This window comes from Vanessa cardui, chromosome 12, assembly GCF_905220365.1.
Source record: "Vanessa cardui chromosome 12, ilVanCard2.1, whole genome shotgun sequence".
Lineage (NCBI taxonomy): Eukaryota > Metazoa > Arthropoda > Insecta > Lepidoptera > Nymphalidae > Vanessa > Vanessa cardui.
In genome coordinates this window covers 9,622,174-9,643,464 of record NC_061134.1, presented here as the reverse complement: position 1 = coordinate 9,643,464, position 21,291 = coordinate 9,622,174, and the positions used below count along the sequence as shown (strand labels likewise).

Here is a 21,291-nt window from a genome sequence, read left to right as displayed (position 1 = left end):
AGTAAAATTTGAAAAGTTAAAAATTTAGACATGATTAAAGTTATCATGGAAATATCTTGCAAAATCCATACATCCATCATGCTCCTTGAAAATTGTTTAATATTTTAAGAAGCAATTTGGCCTGACAGAACATCTATTTGCTGAAGCAAAAAACATGATAGAATATATATTTATAATCTTTTGTCAAAAATAAAAAGTATTTATTTAATATCAATACAATTGATGGCAGACTTTTATTCAATTCTTTATTGTTTCTTCAATTCGGCTTAAAGTTAATTCAGACGATACAAATCCCTTTCAATTTCAGTGAACGATCTTCGGTCGAGTTTTAGTAGACTGTTCACTTAGGGATATTTTTATAATTAAGTAAAGTCTACTTAATAGAATTTAGAAATGACTGACTGACAGAGCGTACAGCCTAAACCGGTGGATTTGGCGTGATGAAACTTTATCCTAAGGATCTTAGGTGATTGCTAAGAAAGGGTTTCCCAAGATTCATCAACTGAGACGTTAAATTTAGGAAGATTTTTGTTTTCATGTTAGATATGGAAATGGTGTTACAGTTTATGCTTATTATTCATAAACTTTTTACATTAAATTGATAGTGATTTGGATGAATGAAAATGAATTGACTGGATGAATGAATTTTCTCCGATTGTGATTTTAAAAAAATGTGATCATTGTATTCTGGTACTTATAAAATGCATTGAGTGTTTCGTGTTTAATTAACTTTAAATTAGATATCTATATTAATATTGTAAATGTAAAAGTAACTGTGTCTTTCTGTCTGTCTATCGTACTTTGACGACCAAACCACTGAATTGATTTTGATGAAATTTGGTATGAAGCAAACTTAAACTACAAGAAAGGACATAGGGCACTTTTTTGCTTGACACATGACAACCAACAGTCTAAAAGGCGAACAAAGCCGAGTGCGATTACTAGCTACCTCATAAAACTAACATTAATGTAAGCTCGTTTTATTATTTAGGACTACATCGATTGATCGCCAGAATCTCATTAAACCGTCGTATCTTATCTCAATATATACTTCATCTTAGGATGCTTCGAAGGCGAGTTAATATGACTTTATCTGAGGATTAATTTGGCATGACGCCTGCCTTTCCTTTATTAAATAGCTTCTAGGGATCGGTTCTAATATTGTCATGATTTCCAATAAAAATGTGTACATAAATGTTCTGGTATTAATTATACCGAATGAATAGCGAATTGTAAACGCTATTGAATAAATGATTATACATAAGAATAAAGAGTGAAACCATTTCTATTATCACCTTAAGTCTAAGATTGATATTAGGAGAATTTCTTACATCACAGATAAAAAAAAATCATATCTATTGAAATAAAACTAGTTTTATCGGATTTAAATCGCGTATATTAATTATTTTTATCATCCCGACGTTTCACGGGTCTACCCGTGACCACGAACGCTGTAAAGTGCTCGAAACGTCTAAGATAACATTAAATCATATCTATCTCACGTAGTAATAATAATAAGTTCATTTGTTTGCTTATTGGTTTTCTCATTATATTAGGCATTGTAGTAGGCTATTCTGTAATAAGAAACTCGAAACTCACCGCAGAATACGAGCTTGAAATTTCAGAATTTGATATGAGGAATTGACTATAATTATTATAAAATTTATAGGATGCATGTATCAAAATGACGTATCACTGTTAGTCAGTTATCATCATTTCAATTCATGACAATGAAGTGTACGATAATGGTGATAGTGTAGTGATATAAATATGTACAAAATCGCACAGCCAATCGTTATAAATCATCATCTTGCATACACGTAGTCAAGGATGCAGGAGAAGAAATGAATACAAAATTGTCAAAAAAAGACCCGCTGTGTTTCTTTCGCCAGTTCTTCTCAGATGTATTTCTTTTCCGAACTGGTAGTAGTAGTAGTATTTGTTATTTATGTATCTGTTTCATGTTTATTTTATTTCATTGTGACTGTCATTAATACATAATATGTGTACTTCTTTTTATTTTTCTTTTATTTACGTATTTTATCATTTATTATGTTTTCAATGTACTTAAATATGATTTTAATATTCAGGTCTTGTTCCGTTTTTATGAATACAATAATCTTACAATTTATAGTGGATTGTAAGGCGATTTGTAACCGAATTTACCAAAACAAAGCTGAAAGCCGGGACGGGTTTGGTTCAGAATAAAAGAAGATTTTATTCGGTTTGCGGTCGGGTTTCGAGGTTGTTCTGTTGTCGCGAATCGTGATAGTTTTGCTGAATAACACGCCTTCCTATATTCGGTTGAGTGATTTATTCGCTACGGATGTAGATAACTGTGAAATAACAGTCAAAATACTACCGAATAAAATATCAGTGTAGCCATTATTACGTTCATATCTCACCTTTGTTGATAATTTATATTAGTGCTATTGTCTGTTAGTTTGCTTGTGCGTAAGTTGTACTAATTTTGAATTTTTCTCTTAAACATTTACATTACTGTACTTTATGCACCACAGAGAGAAAATAAATAAATACAACATGCCTGAATAAAAGAGGTGTGCAATTTTGACGACGTTATCGCTACATAGCGATCACTTCCAGCCAACCAACGATGTAGCTTAGGGCAGCTCATAGAATAGGGGGCGGGTGGTGCCGTAATTATAAATATTAGCCTATATCTAGCTTCTGAGAAACCCGGGATATAATGTATATTAATTGTTATGGTGATCGTTTGAATGGTATAGAAAATGATGTAGCAATGAAAACTAGTTGTGAATTATGATGGTACGGATAGATGAGGTCAATACCGTAACTGTTCATATAATATTCGTTGAAATCATTTATAGGTATAAGAATTTTACCGAGAGCATGTCAGATAGAGGTTTGAATGAATGAAACATTACAAGCATCCAAAGTAACATGAACCTCATCATCTTTTTTAATGTCATCAATGTCTGTTTATTGGTGTACAACTCATTGTACTCTTAAGAGTATTTTGATTTTATCGTTCATTTCATGACTGACCGTAAAATATATGAATTTGAAAACTGTTAAACTGTTTAAGCTGCAAGTTATCAAAAGTGGAAGAGTTCTTAAAGTCTTGTGCAGTAATGAGATATATACATTAAATTAATTTTTGAATACACAAAGAAATGTATAAATATATAACATCATGTAACTGTGAACTGAAAAACAAACAAAGCGTGTCCATTATAGCAGTTGGTTTTGAAATTCTAGGTAAAGTCTGACAAGCAATTATTGCTCGAAACCTCGCGCAAGTTCAACAAAGAACCGAACTACAATATATAATAGAACTCAACGGAAACAAACTTGTTTATGCTGTGTAATTGTATACAACTTGATACATTTTTTTAAACGTGATTTGTTTTCATAATATTCCTGTTTTCAATTTCAATGAAATTTTAACGTGTGTTAAATAATACGCTTCGGATCGTAGCGTTTTTGCAGCGCACTGGAAAAGACTTAAACAATTTTTGATTTGTAGATGCTTATTTAATTGGTACGTGACTTTGAACCTTTAGTTATTAAATTATACTAATTGTATCTAGTAAACCATGATATGGAACACGCGGTACCTTAAAAACCTTATTTTATTGACTCGTTTAATTATATCGAGTCAGGCCAATTGCTTGGTAACAGGGACATGGCAACCAGTAATAGTAACCAAAAACTTGGTGGTAGGGCTTTGTGCAAGCCCGTCTGGGTAGGTACCACCCACTCATCAGTTACTCTACCGCCAAACAACAGTACTCAGTAATGTAGTGTTCTGGTTTGAAGGGTGAGTGAGCCAGTGTAACTACAGGCACAAGGGACATAATATCTTAGTTCTCAAGGTTGGTGGCGCATTGACGAATAATTAAAGGTGTAAGTATTATATTTTTTATCTTTAGATTGCTATTACCTTGTCTTTATCCTTTATATTTAGGGTTAAAACCATAGATATCTGAGTCAATCCAGTCCAATACCTGAAAGGATTAAGCAGACTGAAACGGCTAAATACTCCCGACGCGACGTCAATCTTTCATGGTAATGATTTTGCCTGTGGTTTGCTTATATTCAAATTAACCAATAGGTGTGTACTTTGAAAATACCTGATTGGCTGAAATCGAATTTATTTTATTCTGTACGAACTAAATCGTTTATTGGTTTTTATATATGTTATCCAACGTTCCAATTTTAAGTTTTTATCAAATCGATAAGTCAATTCAGATTGTTAAGCGAATATATATACAGTAGTATATCAACCTTAAACACAAAGTATCGTGTTGTAACAGACGTGAACGTACACGAAACCGATCAAACACAAACAGAATATACTTAAATCTGTTTTGCTCTAGGCTTTCAGACAGCTAAACGGGCTGTCGAAGGCAGTGCTTCTGTGGTAAGCACTTCGTAAAGGCTTGTTTCAAATGCAATGTTGCTATGACTACACTCAGGAAATTAAATGGAGGTGTATAAATTAAATTTCATAAGGAGATCTGTTTTGTTAATTCAATCAACTATTTCATTACTTAAGACATTTGAATTAGATGTAAAATTATCTATATTAAGTACAAGATTGTCATATTTCAAATACACTACATGTGTTAAATGATGTATAAACATTGTTCTGGATTGAAGATTGAAGAGTAACAAAAGTAAACTAACCTTTTGTAAATATCATCTTCCGTTTATGGAGAAGTTTAGAAGCTATTTTTTACACGCTGTTCAGTACAGATGGGTGGATATGTGGCACATTTCAGTCGATTTTTTTTTAACACCAATATTAAGATGATATATAAGTTCAGGAAAATTCATTGGCGCTCAGGTTTCATTCCAAAATCTTTCAGGTTATAATTCAGCCGACCCAACATTGGACCGTCTAAAATTTAAATTATCTATTTGTACTTACTAACTTTATTTCCTTATATAATTATCATTAAAAATATTCAAATAAACGTTTCGGCTTAATAACAATATAATTTATGATATTTTTCATATAAGACTCTACTTGTTTAGATTCTTAGTAATAAGTGCTATTTCAGGGTAAACAGAAATATCTCGTGTCTGAATTTCGGATCAACGATTATCCCGGGCAACAAAAACTTGACATTGGCGCCCTTTTCCTCTAACATTTGAGCACGAGATAACACACATTTATGTAATGTCAGCGAATTCAAGTATAGTACATATTTCATTGTTTGTTTCATATTTCTAAGAATTCTCTGGATATAAAAACACAATAAAGGTATTAAGTACAATATACAGTTCGGTATTATCGTAAAATATCTTGATTTTATTATGATTTTTATTTTATTATTAAAATCAAGTTAGATAAAAGTATTTGTATTTTTGTGGAATATTTTGATCAATATCATTTTAGGCTCTTTTCAAAATTGACGAATTGCATAAGCAATAACAATAGTATCGTTTAAAAATTCCGACGCAGAAGCGATGTGGTCTGCCTATTGTAATAAACTCAAAGAGTCCTACATATTTTTATACAAATTTCACCAACAAATAGAGTGATTCATAAGGAAGGTTTAGGTTATGTGTATAAGGTTCAATGTGTTTTTGGATAAATTGCTTAAAGCATCATTATCTTTAACTTATTGCTGTCCAATGCTGAACATAGGAACAACTTATAGCAAACATCATCATTAACTTATTGCTGTCCAATGCTGAACATAGGCTTCCCCCAGAGCGCGCCACGCTGCTCGCTCCTCTGCCTCACTCATCCAGCCTCCAGCGGCGATCCTGAAAATTACGTCGGACCAGCGGGTTGGAGGTCGTCCAACATTACGCTTATTGAAACGCGGTCTCCACTCTAGGACTCGTCTGCTCCAGCATGAAAGATGACAATAGTTGAAAATTTCGCAAAAAATCATGATAATTATGAGCCTTATTGGTACATGCTGCGAACACAAATAGTTAAATTATAAATATAAAAGTTTTATGCAGCTTTTATAGTAAAAGTGTGAGGCATAGAAATGATGATGATTATTGTCTGCTTAAATCTAAGTAAATCGACGACAAAATCGACAAATGAAATTTTTATTTCATATGGTATTTCAAAACAAAACATTAGATAGTGACGGGCGAGCATAGCTGAGCAATTTTTCATCGGACTTACTGACAGTTGCCGACCATTTGTCTAGCGTCTATCCTCTCGTGTAGCGACGCTGTTTGTTGATTTGTCTTAGCTATATTTTATAACACGAGCTATATATTTTATACTAATATTATAAAAGAGTAAAGTAACTCTGTCTGTCTAGTACTAACAAACCAATGAACTGAATTTGATGAAATTTGGTATGAAGTAAACTTGAACTACAAGGAAGGACTAATAAATAGGCTATTTTTTTTGCCTAGCATAGCGATATAAATAAAACGCCAAACTTTTATAATGGAAGTAAAATTAGCGCGTTAACGTTTCATAAATTTGGAACACATCTATTAAAGCTAAGTATCGTCCCTGTTTATTTTCTACGGTTTTTTTTTCTTTTGACTTAAAAACTCTTTTAACTTGCATCAAAAAAACTAGGCGGCATAAGAGTTTACACCCGATATATAATTAAGCCAGATTTTGTATTGTATATATTGAAATAGATTCTATAAAAATCTTCTATCTATTATATATAAATCTTTTTTCTATCTTTTTTTAATAATCTTAAACAGATATTTACAGATATTAATAATATAGAGGCACATTAAAATAATAAAATTAAAATTATAACAGATATGATATAATCGTGGTATAGACAGCTCGTCTGAGGAAAAATCATAATAGATAAAAAAAAAAATAGATTGATACACGTGTGGGACATTTGAGATAGAGCATCTCTGAGATAATTTAAAAGTAGAACTATGATTTATTTATCTGGTCTGAACCGGTTTATACAATTGTCAATAAATTTCAAGGAATATTCGATTTATTTCGAGCTTTATTATTTTTGATTTATTGCGTAACTATAAATAACTTTTTCGAATTGTCACTGTCAGTTCTCACTCGTACAGAAGCATTGTGCGCTCTTGCGTTACATTGAAATATTGTGTGTCTGTCTGGTTTAAATAAAAAATGCCTGTAAAATTGTGAATAAAATATTTAAGATAATTGACTGTTAAGAATGAAGTAAAAAAGTAATCCTCAGCTACTTTATTTTTTTATTTAAAGTGAGTATATATAACATACCGGTAGATCTACCACTTGTTATGATACAGAAAAAACAGGTGATCTCGTACACATTAAATAATTGTACTTAAATATTGACGTAATGTAATTTGGTATAAATAAAAAATATAATTTGTTACTACCACCAGATAGTTCTTTGTGCAATTGAGTCTAGGTAGGTATAATCTACTTATCAAAAATTCTACCGCAAATTTATTTGTATTTTGTATTATTGTGTTCTATAATAGTTGGAGTGGTGAGTGAGCCAGTGTAACTACAGAAACAGGAACAGGGATATATAACGTAAGCTTATCTGACAGCGCCGATGTATATATTGTAACCCTAAAAATTTTATTATTTCTATAATTTATTTCTACTAAAATTATAGTATTTATTTTTATTAACATTTATTGGTTTTATAATAAAACTTCGATTTTTGAACCGTAACCGTCGTTGTCTTTATTATCTGTCAATTTCGTGGAACGGCAACACTGCGTTTTCTGCGTCGTCATTCTATCGTTGTGCAGGCGCCGGTCGCATACCGACACTTGTTTATTTTAAAACGATATATTCTTTTTTACTCGTGAGTATATTCAGCGAATATTCTGGAATATTGAAATTTAATATATTGTTTCTACATTTCGTATATTGGTTTTGCATTCGTTTCAGATTATATACGAATTATATACATACCTAAACGGAGGGTTACCTACGTCTTCAACCTATTATTTCATATATTTGAGAGGTTTAGGCTACTAAACCGTAAGTAAAACAATTTATATTTGCTTAATCGAGGCACATTAGTGGTTTCTAGAATGATATTTAATCATATTTTTCGTTAAATTCCAGTCGTCGTATAATACCGGCCACGTGCATTATTTGACAGGCGTTGCCGAATATTTATTTAATTAAACACTCCTGAGGTGAGTTCATGCGTTAATTACCTTTGTTAATCAATATCCTACATGGCTCAGTAATTATTTCTATTAATTTCTTCATATTTTACTCAAAAACTGAACATAGACCTTGTCCATGTATTGGATGACCTAAGTCGAATCCTATAGTGATTTAAATCACTTAGAGGCACTATTTCGTTAAAATAAATGTAGTTCTTGCTTTTCCGTTTTGTGTTATTGCAAATTAAGCAATAATTTGTACATTTTTGACACTTTAAATATCCAATTCAATAGCTTCAATCTTATGAGTTATTGTTGAATTTTAATAACTCTTTATTGCTTGTACCTGTGTCTAAGGCATTCTTAGGACCTTCTTAGTGCTTATGCAAGATAGGTAATAAGTTGTTTTGTTCACAGGGAGTGTTTTTTTATATGTATTTATATACATATATACTTTTAAATTAAGTATATTCTGAAGTACTACGGTGTTGCTGGACGGACTCAGCTAAGGATTGTTGCTGAGTTCGAGCATCTGCTTCGTCGGAGGAATTGCTGCATGTCCAGTGCTGCTGCTTCTGCTGCTGCCGCTATTTTGGTTGCACGGCTTTTATTGATGCATTCCATTCGTGGGTTTGAGCTATCCTGCTTGCTTTATCCGTTCTTAATTTAAAGATGCCAACTCATTAATATTAGCTTAAAATTGTTGATATACATACATACATTATGTATTGATACGTAATCAAATCGTTCATGACCAGATACCGTCAACCACCTCACCCCCTGATGATTTTTTTTTTTTAAATTAGAATAATTTTTATAAAATTATTTTATAAATTTTTTTTTTTTCAATAAAAATTGCTTAACCAGCAAAGTTTTTTTTTGTCCCCGCGACAATATATCGTGGTGATCACTTACCATTAGGGTTTATTTGGCCGTCCACCTATCACCATCATCATCCTCCTGCCCTTATCCCATTTTACTTGGGGTCGGTGCAGCATGTCTTCTTCCATACTTCCCGATCTGACGTCATCTCACAAGTAACATTCTTCCTATTATAATATTTAGCCGTCCTCCTACTTACACATATATAAAAATATATATATGTATATAACACCGCAAGTATCACTAAAACTATACAACTTATCCGATTCCTTTATTATTCAAAGGCATATTTACATCTTCCATCTCTTATTTATTAAATATGTATGTGTAAGTTAACACACACATTGATCTTTCAAACGTGAATTCTGAACAGTTTGAATATAACTTTTACATTAACAACTATTCGTAAGATAACGTTAGTTACATCTGAAAACAACTGAATTGTTTATAGGTAATGAGACAAAGCCTAGAGATGGTAACAATAAATTGAATTCCACAATTGAATCTAGAATTTGTCCAAGATATTGTTTAGTATTCAAAGATGTACAAACTAAGAAGAGAATTCGCTGTTGTAGAGGGAATTGTATGGTTTATAGACAAAAATATCTTCTGTTATTTAATTACCACAGACAATATATATAAATATAATTAAATAGTATAACAAAGTCGCTTACCGCTGTCTGTCGCTATGTATGCTTAGATATTCAAAATTACGTAACAGATTTTGATGCGTTTTTTTTTCTTTTTTTAAATAAATATAGTTATTTGAAAGGAAGATGTTTGTTGATAATTTTAGAAGATTTTAATGTGATGTCGTAAATAAACAAATTCAGTAGTATATTTAATATTAGCAAAGTCGCTAGTAAAAATAAATTCGAAATCCGGTTCACTTTTTATCATCTATTTTTATTTTATTTTTTGATACATAAAACATTGGACTGTAAAGTAATTCATAAACTTAATGCGTGTAATTACACTGGTTCACTTACCCTTCAAACCCCGGCAGCATAATATAAACTAGACATCCTTTCTTTAGACAGGGGACAATTCGAATTGTAAGTTGTGAAACTCATATACAACCACAAAATTCAATCTTAAAATTTTCTTCAAGTAGGCTATTATAAGCACTGTTTAATAGTCATATCACAGACCACAGTAGCATATTTAATATAAATAAAAATTTTAAAAAAAGAAAAACCGAATTCAATCACAAAACTATTTTAAAACGAATAAATGTGCACTAAAAAGTAATAAAATTAATTGCGTATTCAACATATTTTTAGAGTCCTCCTAGGTAAAATGAAATGAAAATCTTACACTACTTAAAAGTGGATTTACGATTATATGATGTAGTTATAGTTATTGTTATATTTACAAACAATACAATAATCTACAACTATTAGATTGGATTACCACGAATATTCGAGTATATAATAACACTGAGTTGTAGGGTTTTGTTGAAGTCTGTCTGGGTAGGTTTCACCCACTCATCAGGTATTCTACCGCCAATCAGTATTATCGTGTTCCGGTTTCAAGGGTGAGTATACCAGTGTAGCTACAGGCATAATAAACAAATTGAATTCTTAGTCCACAAAGTTGGCCACCAACTTGGCGTGTTGACATTGGTGATTAAGGAAAGGATCATATTTTTGACAGCGTCATCTTCTATGGACGGTTACATCAGGTGACCAATTCGCTGGACCGACCTACCCGGTACATAAAAAACATTATATTTTATTGATATTTTTTGTAGTATAAGTTTATTCTCCCTTTAACTGTTATAACAATGTTAAAATGTGTTTATTTTTTTTTTATTCAGTTAGAATGTAACTTTTCGAACGGCGTGTTTTAAAACTATTTGAACGCGATGCATCGTTAGCTGAATGCCTTGTGTAGTTTTGTTAAAATAAAAATAGTTTCGGCGATTGCGTTTCGAGCCTAAAATTGATGTTTAGTTTTACTACAGTAGAAATCCGCATTATGAATAAATGTGTGTATGAATATAAAATGCCACGAAATATTGGAATTTTTCTTTAAAATTAGCCATGTTTTGTTATTATTAAAATGACGTAACTGTTATGTATTAAATGATAATGTTATGACGTTATTAAATAATGTTTAATTTGTGACAACTTAAAAGAACGACATTTACTCAATGGGTGATATCTAATTTATCTATTAATGCAAAGATAATTTGTGTTTGTCTGTTAATTTTTCATTTGTTACCGTTAATCTCAAAAAAGGCTAAACGGATTTGGATACGGTTTTCACGGATGTAAAAAACCTGGGGTAACATATAGCATCTTTAATTAAACTCGGGATGTTATGGAGCCAGTGCTGATAAGGTTAAAACCTTTTTAAAAGATCTAGTAGAGCTACATCATCCCTTTACATTTGAAAATAAATAAACTCTTAATATAAATAGATACGGCGCAGATGACTTTATGTACAGTATATATACCGCGATTCCTTCTCATTTCATAAAAGTTTTCGTTTACTTATAATGGAAACCAGTTTCCAATGTACACAGCCAGCTTTATAAGATTTTGTCGCGTATTTGCAACTGCAAAAAAATCTACGTTTTAATACCCGTTGGCACCAAAAAAAGTTTTCAATGTTACAAGATTATAAATTTAAATTGACTTGTATTTTTTAAATGTTGAAAAAGAGTAACTACTGATTTTCTTGTCGGTTCTTCTCGGTAGAATCTACTTTCCAAACCGGTGGTTCACTTAATTGTATAATGACGATTCAAAAGTGCTTGTAAAAGCCTATTTGAATAAAGTTTATTTTGATTTTGATTTTGAAAATCGGTTGTTTGTGGTATGATTTTTATTGTTGAGCAAAGCTTTCAAATAATTCGTCAATCCATTTGGACACCACAGTTCCACATATGCAAAGATATGTATATCCATATAATACCCCTACTTTAGAGAACTAAAGTCAAGAGCAAGGATTCGCGGGCAATAGCTAGTTAATTATGTAGAAACAGGGTACATTTTTTGTTTCTGTCAAGTTTGTTATATGTTTGAGTCATTTCGGATACTAACTAGAAGTTTTATTAAATAGTGTCGCTTATCACTACCAAATAATTAATTTATTAAATGACAAAATGTGGTATTTCTGTAAAGCAGTTCTAAATGAAAACATACCAGTGTGATTACAGATACGATAGATCGTACCTAATGTGATTTTCTGGATGAAAAATTGTTTATATATCTTACGGTGCTTATGACTATCCAAATATTACGTAACATTTGACTTGAGGAAAATTCAACAGCTCAAAACAAAAACACTGTTTATCTTTGGAATATTCGAAGGTAAAGAATTTATCATTACATGTGTAGTAAATACACAAGTATAGTAGGACACAACTTAGATGTAACATCGGCCAATGCAATGAAACCGATTACTGCGGATTCACACAACTAATAGAAATACCTCCCACTCGCGCCATTCGACGCTATTCCTCGCTATAGATAGCGACGTGTCAAATTGACTAATATATTAGATCATATTACACGTTATTGCGTTTGTGTAAAGATCATATTCACATAAGAAATAAATATTGATAATTTGGGATAGCGTACTTAATTCTGATGCGATGGGTTTTACGAATTTTGGCGATGCTACATCTAAGTTGTGTCGTACTATAAAGGCTTATTAAAAACAAAACAAAATTAAAGTCTCCAAAAGTCAAATTAGAGATTGATAGATGAGAGATTGTTAAGTAGAAACAATAAAAATATTCCCAAAAGTTTTGTACTATACCCTTTCCACGATTCTAAGCAATGTTGTGAAGAATCTTTCGAAATATCAAGCACTTCATTAGCAAAGTATGATACAACACGTGTTTCCATAAGCGTCCCTATAAGTCCAGCTCGGGCCCTGGCACAATTAATGTCAACTATTGTAACTGTGACTCTGGGTAGATTCACTTATTGTGTCAATGTTTATTGCAGACTTCCCATATATAACATAAAAGTAACAGAAGAAATTGACAAGAACAAAAGAAAGGTAAATTAAAGGTTCATTGACCCTTACGTATTCACGTACTTAATTTCTTTTCAACCGACTTCCAAAAGGAGGAGGTTATCAATTCGTCTGTATTTTTTTTTTTTTTTTTTTTTTTTATGTTTGTTACCTCATAACTTTTGACTGGGTGGACCGATTTTGATAATTTTTTTTTGTTTGAAAGGTAGTGCTTCCCGTGGGGTCCCATTTTTTTTAAATTTTTTTCCGATGATGGTATCCGTATGAAAACGACATAAGTCTTAAATTTGCATTATGTATATGCGCGACAAATAGGTGAATAACTCAAAATCACGTTAACCAATTTTGATGATTCTTTTTATATTATAAAGGATATAAAACCCTACAGTATATCTATCAAAAAATAATACGAGAATACTTTGACAAATATGTTTTTTACAAATTACCTTTTACACAATAATATACTGGATCACTCAAGGGGCTCGTATCGCTTCTTTCTTTTGATTGTTGGGGCAAGGGCACCGTGGCTGACACCGGCTCCAAATATACCAATAACTATAACTACATGATATAATCGTTCATCGACTTTTAAGTAGTCTAATATTTTTCATTTCATTTAACTTAGGAAGACTCTAGAAAATATGTTGAATACGCAATTATTTTTATTACTTTTTCGTGCATGTTCATTTGTTTTAAAATAGTGTTTTGTTTGAAGTCGGTTTTTCTTTTTGTTAAAATTTTTATTTATACGAAACATTGTATATGTATAATATAAAGAACAGCGTTATGGAGTAATATGACGTAATTATTATTAATCAATGAAATAATACCATCGTATTAATTTAATAAATAATAACGTAGCTTTTGGTCATTTATATACATACTATCGCCATAAATTTGTTCCATCAAAATTTAATTGAAATTAAATTAGAATTTTGGTGAATTTTAGATCCATATTAATATATTTTTTTAATTATTTTTAAAAGATTAATCTCCGTTTAAGTGAAATTGCAACCAGTCTTTTTAATGTTTTAAGTGTATAGTGTGTCGTGATCTATTCATAAATCAAAAATACCCTTTAAAAATCCATCTGATTTGGGTCAAATACATTATTCTTGCTATCTAAGCGCTAGTTCAGTAAAAAAGAAGACTATTCTAAAGAAAATTGCTTATCCATTTTTGATACGTGCGGCTAAGGAGTGAAACGCCCTGCGGCGACTGGGTTCCCTCACACCTCCACAATGGCATCGCATTCAAGCTTACACTGAATAGGCTTCTACGCAAATGTGGTCCATCTTTGAGTGCATCATTACCTTCTATAGAATGATTCAAGTTAATCTTACTTACAATTTATATAAAATAAAATATAGCGTCATAGGAAGGTTAGTGTTTAGTAAAAGTGACAAGTGCTTTTAATGGCAGTAAAGCCTGTAAATTTTGAGGTTTTGGAACATATTCCACCACGCTGTTAAAATGCGGGTTAGTGGAATGCACATGTGGCAGAATTTTTATGAAGTTAGATATATGCAGGTTTCCTCACAATGTTTTCCTTCACCGCCGAGCATTGTTAACTTCGGTGTTCTTGTGGACTGTAGGTATTTAGGTTTAGCTTGATTCCTTATTGAAACGACTTGCTTTAATTAACACTTTTAATGCTCACGTTAGTTACAGACACGGTGGTTCAATCAATCAATGGCGGACTACAAAAACATTGCCATAGCTAAAAAACTAGACGCGCAACGTTTACAGACTAAAAAATTATATATTTTGTGTTGCCATAAACATACTGCCGCCCCAGGCAATCAAACAATAACAATCCCTTATTTCTACATACAGCAGAATCTAAAGGTAAAAACGATACATGCAAATGAGTCTTAATGCTATGTAACTTAGATGTAACTTATATACTAATACAACCTTAGGAAGGAATGTAACGCGAATCTAGGGATCTAAATGATACTGTAAGTGAGTCCAAGTGATATGTAACTTAAATTACTATAACTTATTCTAATTCAACCTAGTAGGTAGGCATGTAAAGCGAAATTTACGAATCTATAGGATACATAGAAGTGAATCCATATGTTATGTACTAAACTTACATATAACTTAATCTAATACAACCAGGTAAGGCATGTAATATTATGCACTTAGTAACACAATACCTATTACACAACAATAACAGATAAGTATTTTATATTTTTTGTTGAATTAGTTACTACTTTTTATACTTTTATATAAAAATAGAACACTTATACACGTTACATAGCTAAAATTACAATAAAGACATCTTATTTTATTAGAAAATTACTTTTCAATGGGTAACACACTTATGCTTTGCAGTGACCGAGTATATAATTGACCATTAGCTGTTTTTAGCTGCAAGGCTCGAACCTTGCCGTCATTTCCAGGAAATACATCCACTACTCGTGCCATGGGCCACGCCAGCGGAGGAACATTCGCTTCTCTCATGAGTACAAGTGCACCTACAGTTACATTAGGCATAGATTTACACCAGTTATTTCTATTCTGCAAAGTATTTAAATAATATTTATACCAAGCTTTCCAAAACCTTTGTTGTAATTGTATACATTGTTGCCAGAACCCCAGTCTATTTACTTTGGTTTCAGAAATATTTACCTCAGGGTACATAGTTAATGCTGTACCTATAAGGAAGTGTCCCGGAGTCAGGTAACAGTAATCATTGACATCCTCAGAGAGAGGTAAAATGGGGCGCGAATTAAGCACTGCCTCTATCTGACATAAAACAGTATGTAACTGTTCATAAGTTAATGCAGCATCTAAAACAATTCTTTTTAAATGGTACTTCATACTTTTCACAGCCGCCTCTGCAAGCCCTGCGAATACCGGTGCATAACTAGGCGTGAAATGAAATTGGATACCTTCTTTCGCGGCATAAGCTTGCACAAGCGTCTGGTGAGCAGCGGAACTATTAAGCTTGTACAGCTCAGCTAACTGGTTCCTTGCCCCACGAAAACAACCACCGTTATCGCAGAATACGTCGCTGGGCAAACCACGTCTACTGATGAACCTTTTGAAAGATGCTAGAAATGCATCAGTTGACAAATCTGAGGTCAACTCTAAGTGAATTGCCTTCGTGACAAAGCATACATATATGCATACATAACCTTTACTGACTATGGCTTTCCTTACACGCGAATTTTTAACTTGGATTGGCCCAGCGAAGTCCATGCCCACTTTTTGAAACGGCCGGCATGACGTCACGCGGTGTTGAGGCAAGGATCCCATCAACTGCTTCGCTGCACCAGCCTTCAGCCTAAAACAAACCAAGCATTTATGAGTCACTTTTTTGACTTGTCGCATGCCATTAATTAGCCAGTATTTTTGATTTAAGTTAGCTAGGAGTGACTTAGGTCCAGCATGTAATAACCTAACATGCTCACTCTGTATAATAAGCTCAGTTATTCGCGATTTTCGAGGTAAAATGATAGGATATTTTTGTGCAATCGGTATATCAGAATTGATTAAACGACCTCCTACTCTTATCAGGCCATCTGTATCAATGAATGGATATAAATTTTGCAGTGGCCCTCGCACGGAGTTACCTTTCTGTAAAGAGTCTTTCTCTTCACAATAATGTATTGATTGCTCATGTTTAATTATTGAGTGCAGCGCATGTTGCAACTCATTAGGACTGAGACTGCCTCGAAGTTTTGTTTTCTCTTTTAAGTTGCGACAAAATCTTTGCAGATATGCAATTACCCTGGTCATCTTTCCTATGTCTGAATATTTATTTATTACTATAAATATGTTGTGCTGTGTACCTGCTGTCAAGACAACTTTAGCCGGAGGAGTGAGCGGTAACTTCACCTTCACTTCAGGTAAGTTTTCAGGTAAAACTATTTTCGTATTATTAAATTCGTACCTTGACTGCAGAAACTTCGGTCCCTTCCACCAGAGGGCGCAAGTCGGAAGCTCCTGAGGGCTGATGCCTCTACTAATCAAATCAGCAGGATTCTCTGCAGAAGCCACATACAGCCAGCGCCATCTATCGGTTTTTTGCTGAATTACCGCCACTCTGTTCGCTACATAGGCTTGTAATCTAGTGAGTTCAGTTTGAATCCAAGCAAAAGTTATTTTGGAGTCGGTAAATAGGTATACATCATCAATTTGAATATTTTTATGCAAGGTGTCATAAACTCTCTCTATTAAAATGGAAAGTAGCAATGCAGCATTAAGCTCCAGCCTGGGTATTGTTAATGCGTTCGCACGTGGGTTTACTCGCGACTTCGAACAGAGTAAAGATAATTCAGCCTTACCTGTTTTGTCGACCACGCGTAGGTATATGCAGCACCCGTACCCCGTCGTGCTGGAGGCATCCGCGAAGCCAATCAGCTGGACTGCTGCCGCATTGATGGTTGGGATGTGCCTGTCTAAATGGATAGGATGCATGGCAGCTAAGCTTCTAGCAAATTGAAGCCATTCGTCAACTAGCTCATTAGGTATATGTTCATCCCATCCAATATTATATGACCATATTTTTTGCATTATACTTTTTGCCTTAATTACAATTGGACTAGCAAAACCCATGGGATCATAGAACTTCGATATATAGCTAAGAACTCCTCTTTTTGTCATTGTATGTTCATCAAATGGTTCTGGGCTGTCTATTTTAAAACAATCCTTTTGAACATCAAGTGTAAGCCCCAAAGCCTTCATATTGTAGTTGCCTTTTTGCAGCTCAAGCTCACTAAATTGCTGTTCCACCTCCGGAATGTCAGAGAGAATAGAATGTGTGTTAGAAGCCCACTTATGCAAAGTAAAGCTCCCATAACTTAACAGTTCACATAACTGCCGTTTAGCTTCAAGCAATTTGTGCAAATCAGAACACGAATAAATGACGTCATCAACATACATACAATTTTTTATTATAAATGATGCTAGTGGTAACTCATGCTCATGCCTTTGTGCAAGTTCAAGTAAGCATCGTGTTGCTAAATAGCTTGAAGACTTCACACCATAAGTGACAGTGTCAAGACGTATACATTTTATAGCCTGACTAGGGTCGTCCCGCCACAGAATATTCTGGAGTGAAGTATGCTTCGGGTTAATCAATATGTTGCGAAACATTTTCTTAATATCTGAACTCAAAGTGAATTCTCCAAATCGAAATAACAAAACAATATCAAATAATTCTTTCTGTACTGTAGGCCCATTTAATAAAATATCGTTTAATGAGATCTTTTTACTAGTTTTCATTGAAGCATCATACACAACTCTAGTACGAGTGCTCTTGCTTTGCTCGTTTATAACTGCATGATGTGGCATAAAATAAATTGGATCTTCATTGAAATTGTAAGAGCAAATATCAACAAAGTGCCCATGTCCGAGTTCTATGTACTCGTCTATGAACTTTTGATAATCATGAAGTAAATTAATGTTGCTTTGCAGTCTTTTTTCTAGACTGAGAAACCTGTGCAATGCTAGGTCAAAAGAATTTCCTAAAGTCTCATTTATTTTGCAGGTTTCTAGCTTCAAAGGTAAGTCAACAGTGAATTTTTTATTTTCAAGTTTTACTGAACTTACAAAGATATTTTCAGCTAACTTTTGCTCTGAATCCCTTTCTACTAGCAATTCTGGAACACTCTCCACCTCCCAAAGCTTCCTGAGACTGTCACTTACGTCTGTTTCGCACTTGGTACAAATTAAAGATACAACCTGATTTTTTATGATGCTAGATGTCATTGCCCCGGCAATGACATGGCCAAATTTCGTATTTATGATGCCTGGATATGAAGGTTGCTGCTGGTTGTCTAGGTCACTGCATGCATGTGAGCTCTGAGGTTCCTCAAGCGGCAGGAGGACCTGGCAAAAGATATCAGCACCTATTAGCATGTTTATTTCTGAAGGTTGGTTAAAAGTTGTATCTGCTAATGTGATACCAGCAGGGATTTGTATGTCTTCTAGGCTGACTGGTGATTGAGGTAAGTTACAAGTGATTTTATCTACCACGTGACAGTTAACTAGAGTGTTAAATTGGGATGTCAAAGAATTTACTTTTAATGGGATACAATAGCTGACTTTATTCTGGCTCTCTGTCACACCAATGAGGTTAATATCATTTCGCTTAGGAGTATATCCTAAGACTTTCACTGCCTTTGTCGTGATCAGTGACACCTGAGAACCTGTGTCTAGTATGCACTTTATATGCACTTCTCGCCCATCTTTTGCAAACACCTTTACGCGTGCTGTGGGAAGTAAAATATTATTAGCAGAGTCCCCAGATAGGAGGACCACTGGGCCTGGACTACCCTTTTCATCGAGATGTAGCAGTGTGTGATGACTTTTCTTGCACTGCCCACACCTAAAGTGGTATTTACACTTGCCAGAGTGTGAATTTAAACACACGTTGCATAAGCTTTTTGATTTTGCGAAGGCAACTCTCTCTTCGCTGTTCTGTAATTTAAACTTTGGACAAGTGTATAATTTGTGATCTGCACACTTACAATAGAGGCACTCCATCGCTGTCTTGGCTGCCGTTGCTAGGGCTACCTTATTTTTGGCTGGTATTGCTGCACCTTGCCGCTTCCCACCTTCTGCTGCTTCTGTTGTGTTCTCTAGAGCGAGAGCACGCTTATCCAAGTAAGCCAAAAAATCCTCAACCGTAGGCTCATGCTCTTGATCACGCTCCAGCTGATAAGAGCGGGAGCTGTAGAGGTCCAGCTTACGCACCAAGATGCCCAGAAGAATAGGGTCCCAGTTGTCCACCTCTGCCTTCAGGTTGCGCAGAGCACTTAGCGTCTGCCTCACTACGGAAACAAAATTCCTAATCTCATTTGCACTAGGGAACTTGGCAAACTTGTCCAAGTCTAAGAGAGTATTTACATGCTCATTTACAATTTTATATTTGTTATAAAATCGCTTTTCTAATAATTGCAACGCACTATCATAACTTTCACTAACAAGAGGAAGATTACTAATTAATTCGTAAGGGGGGCCCTGGAGGAATGACCGCAGGTAATAGAGCTTTTGAACTTTGTCCAAGGAAGTGTCGCTGTGGATTACAGATTTGAACATTTCGATAAAGTTAACATACTCGGAATATTTACCAGTAAAATTAGGAATATTAATATGGGGTAATCTTATTTTGGAAACGACACTGTTACCTGACTCCGAGGTTGTCCCTTCCTTTTTATTACATTTAGATTTTATATTTTCGTTTAAAACAGTGAGACAATGGAAATATTTGTTTTCCATGTCTTCAACATTTTCATTGTCAGACGAATCTAATGCCAAGATCTCTTTGTTATAAACTTCGTACTCTTTAAAAACAGCTAATAATCTATCCCTTTTCGTTATTAACGCTTCAAGTGAGCTTACAATTAATTCGTTCGAATCGGCTATGAAAGAATAAAGTCTAGAGATCGTACCTTTGGAGTATCCCCTACTCACTCGCAATTTCTTTAACATATTATCATCCATCTTGACAGCTAATTAATTTGCGCACTTGTAATTAATACTTAATACAATTATACAATATATTTTTGTGACTAAAAGCAAAATTAATCCTTTAACACGAACTCGGACGCCATTCGACGCCACTAGTATACTGGCAAATTGAAGAAATCGCGCCGTTGACTGTAGGCGTTGAAACTTGAAAACGATGCGCCGTCGCCGTGTGTGCTCTCTTTCACTCTCCCTCGAAAGTCTATCTTGCTGTCCTTTTCGCACTCGCAGATGATTCTTAAAATGGCCGATCGATTTTTTCTTAGAATTATTGGAATTTCTTGAACAAATATGTATGCTGGATTCTTGAAGTACCTACGGATTTTATTGTTTTCGCAGAAATCGATACTTGATAATTATTAGTGCAAGTATATGCCGAAAATCCGTATGCTCCGCCTTGGCCGCCTCCTGTGGCGTCGCGTGTCCACGCCGTATGATAATCGCTGTGAGAAGTGTTTGTGTTTTCGCTGCAAATACTGTCGGCTCGAATGACCAATGTTAACTTCGGTGTTCTTGTGGACTGTAGATCCATAGGTCGCTGGTTCATATCCGGCTCGAAGGACCAATGTTAACTTCGGTGTTCTTGTGGACTGTAGGTATTTAGGTTTAGCTTGATTCCTTATTGAAACGACTTGCTTTAATTAACACTTTTAATGCTCACGTTAGTTACAGACACGGTGGTTCAATCAATCAATGGCGGACTACAAAAACATTGCCATAGCTAAAAAACTAGACGCGCAACGTTTACAGACTAAAAAATTATATATTTTGTGTTGTGAGATGAATTATACAACACAATAAAGCACATATATACAGTGGTGCTTGCCTGGGCTTCAACCCGCAATCATCGGTTAAGAGCCA

General features: G+C 33.9%; 1 protein-coding gene and 1 long non-coding RNA gene across 2 annotated transcripts; one reads left to right on the top strand and one right to left on the bottom strand.

Moving 5' to 3' along the window:
- The first annotated feature begins 7,699 nt into the window (after positions 1 to 7,699).
- Positions 7,700 to 8,068, top strand: LOC124534509. The gene is made up of 3 exons (XR_006966741.1): positions 7,700 to 7,757; positions 7,844 to 7,936; positions 8,024 to 8,068. It is a non-coding gene; the product is annotated as an uncharacterized LOC124534509 (long non-coding RNA).
- Positions 8,069 to 15,249: 7,181 nt separating this feature from the next.
- On the bottom strand, positions 15,250 to 20,950 carry LOC124534184. Its single transcript, XM_047109892.1, has 5 exons — positions 20,355 to 20,950; positions 16,850 to 19,733; positions 16,117 to 16,240; positions 15,583 to 15,699; positions 15,250 to 15,471 (listed from the first exon to the last, which is right to left on the bottom strand). The coding sequence occupies exons 1-5, from the start codon at positions 20,404 to 20,406 to the stop codon at positions 15,250 to 15,252; spliced, it is 3,399 nt and encodes a 1,132-aa protein (XP_046965848.1). The 5' UTR covers positions 20,407 to 20,950.
- Positions 20,951 to 21,291: the final 341 nt, after the last annotated feature.

Bases quoted from the DNA above. Each gene is read 5' to 3' on its own strand.
- LOC124534184 (XM_047109892.1), bottom strand. From the start codon at position 20,406: ATGGATGATAATATGTTAAAGAAATTGCGAGTGAGTAGGGGATACTCC. The intron at 19,734-20,354 runs GTACGATCTCTA...TTGTTTCCGTAG, and splicing joins GAGTAGGGGATACTCCAAAG to TGAGGCAGACGCTAAGTGCT. The intron at 15,472-15,582 runs GTAAATATTTCT...AATACTTTGCAG, and splicing joins CATTAACTATGTACCCTGAG to AATAGAAATAACTGGTGTAA.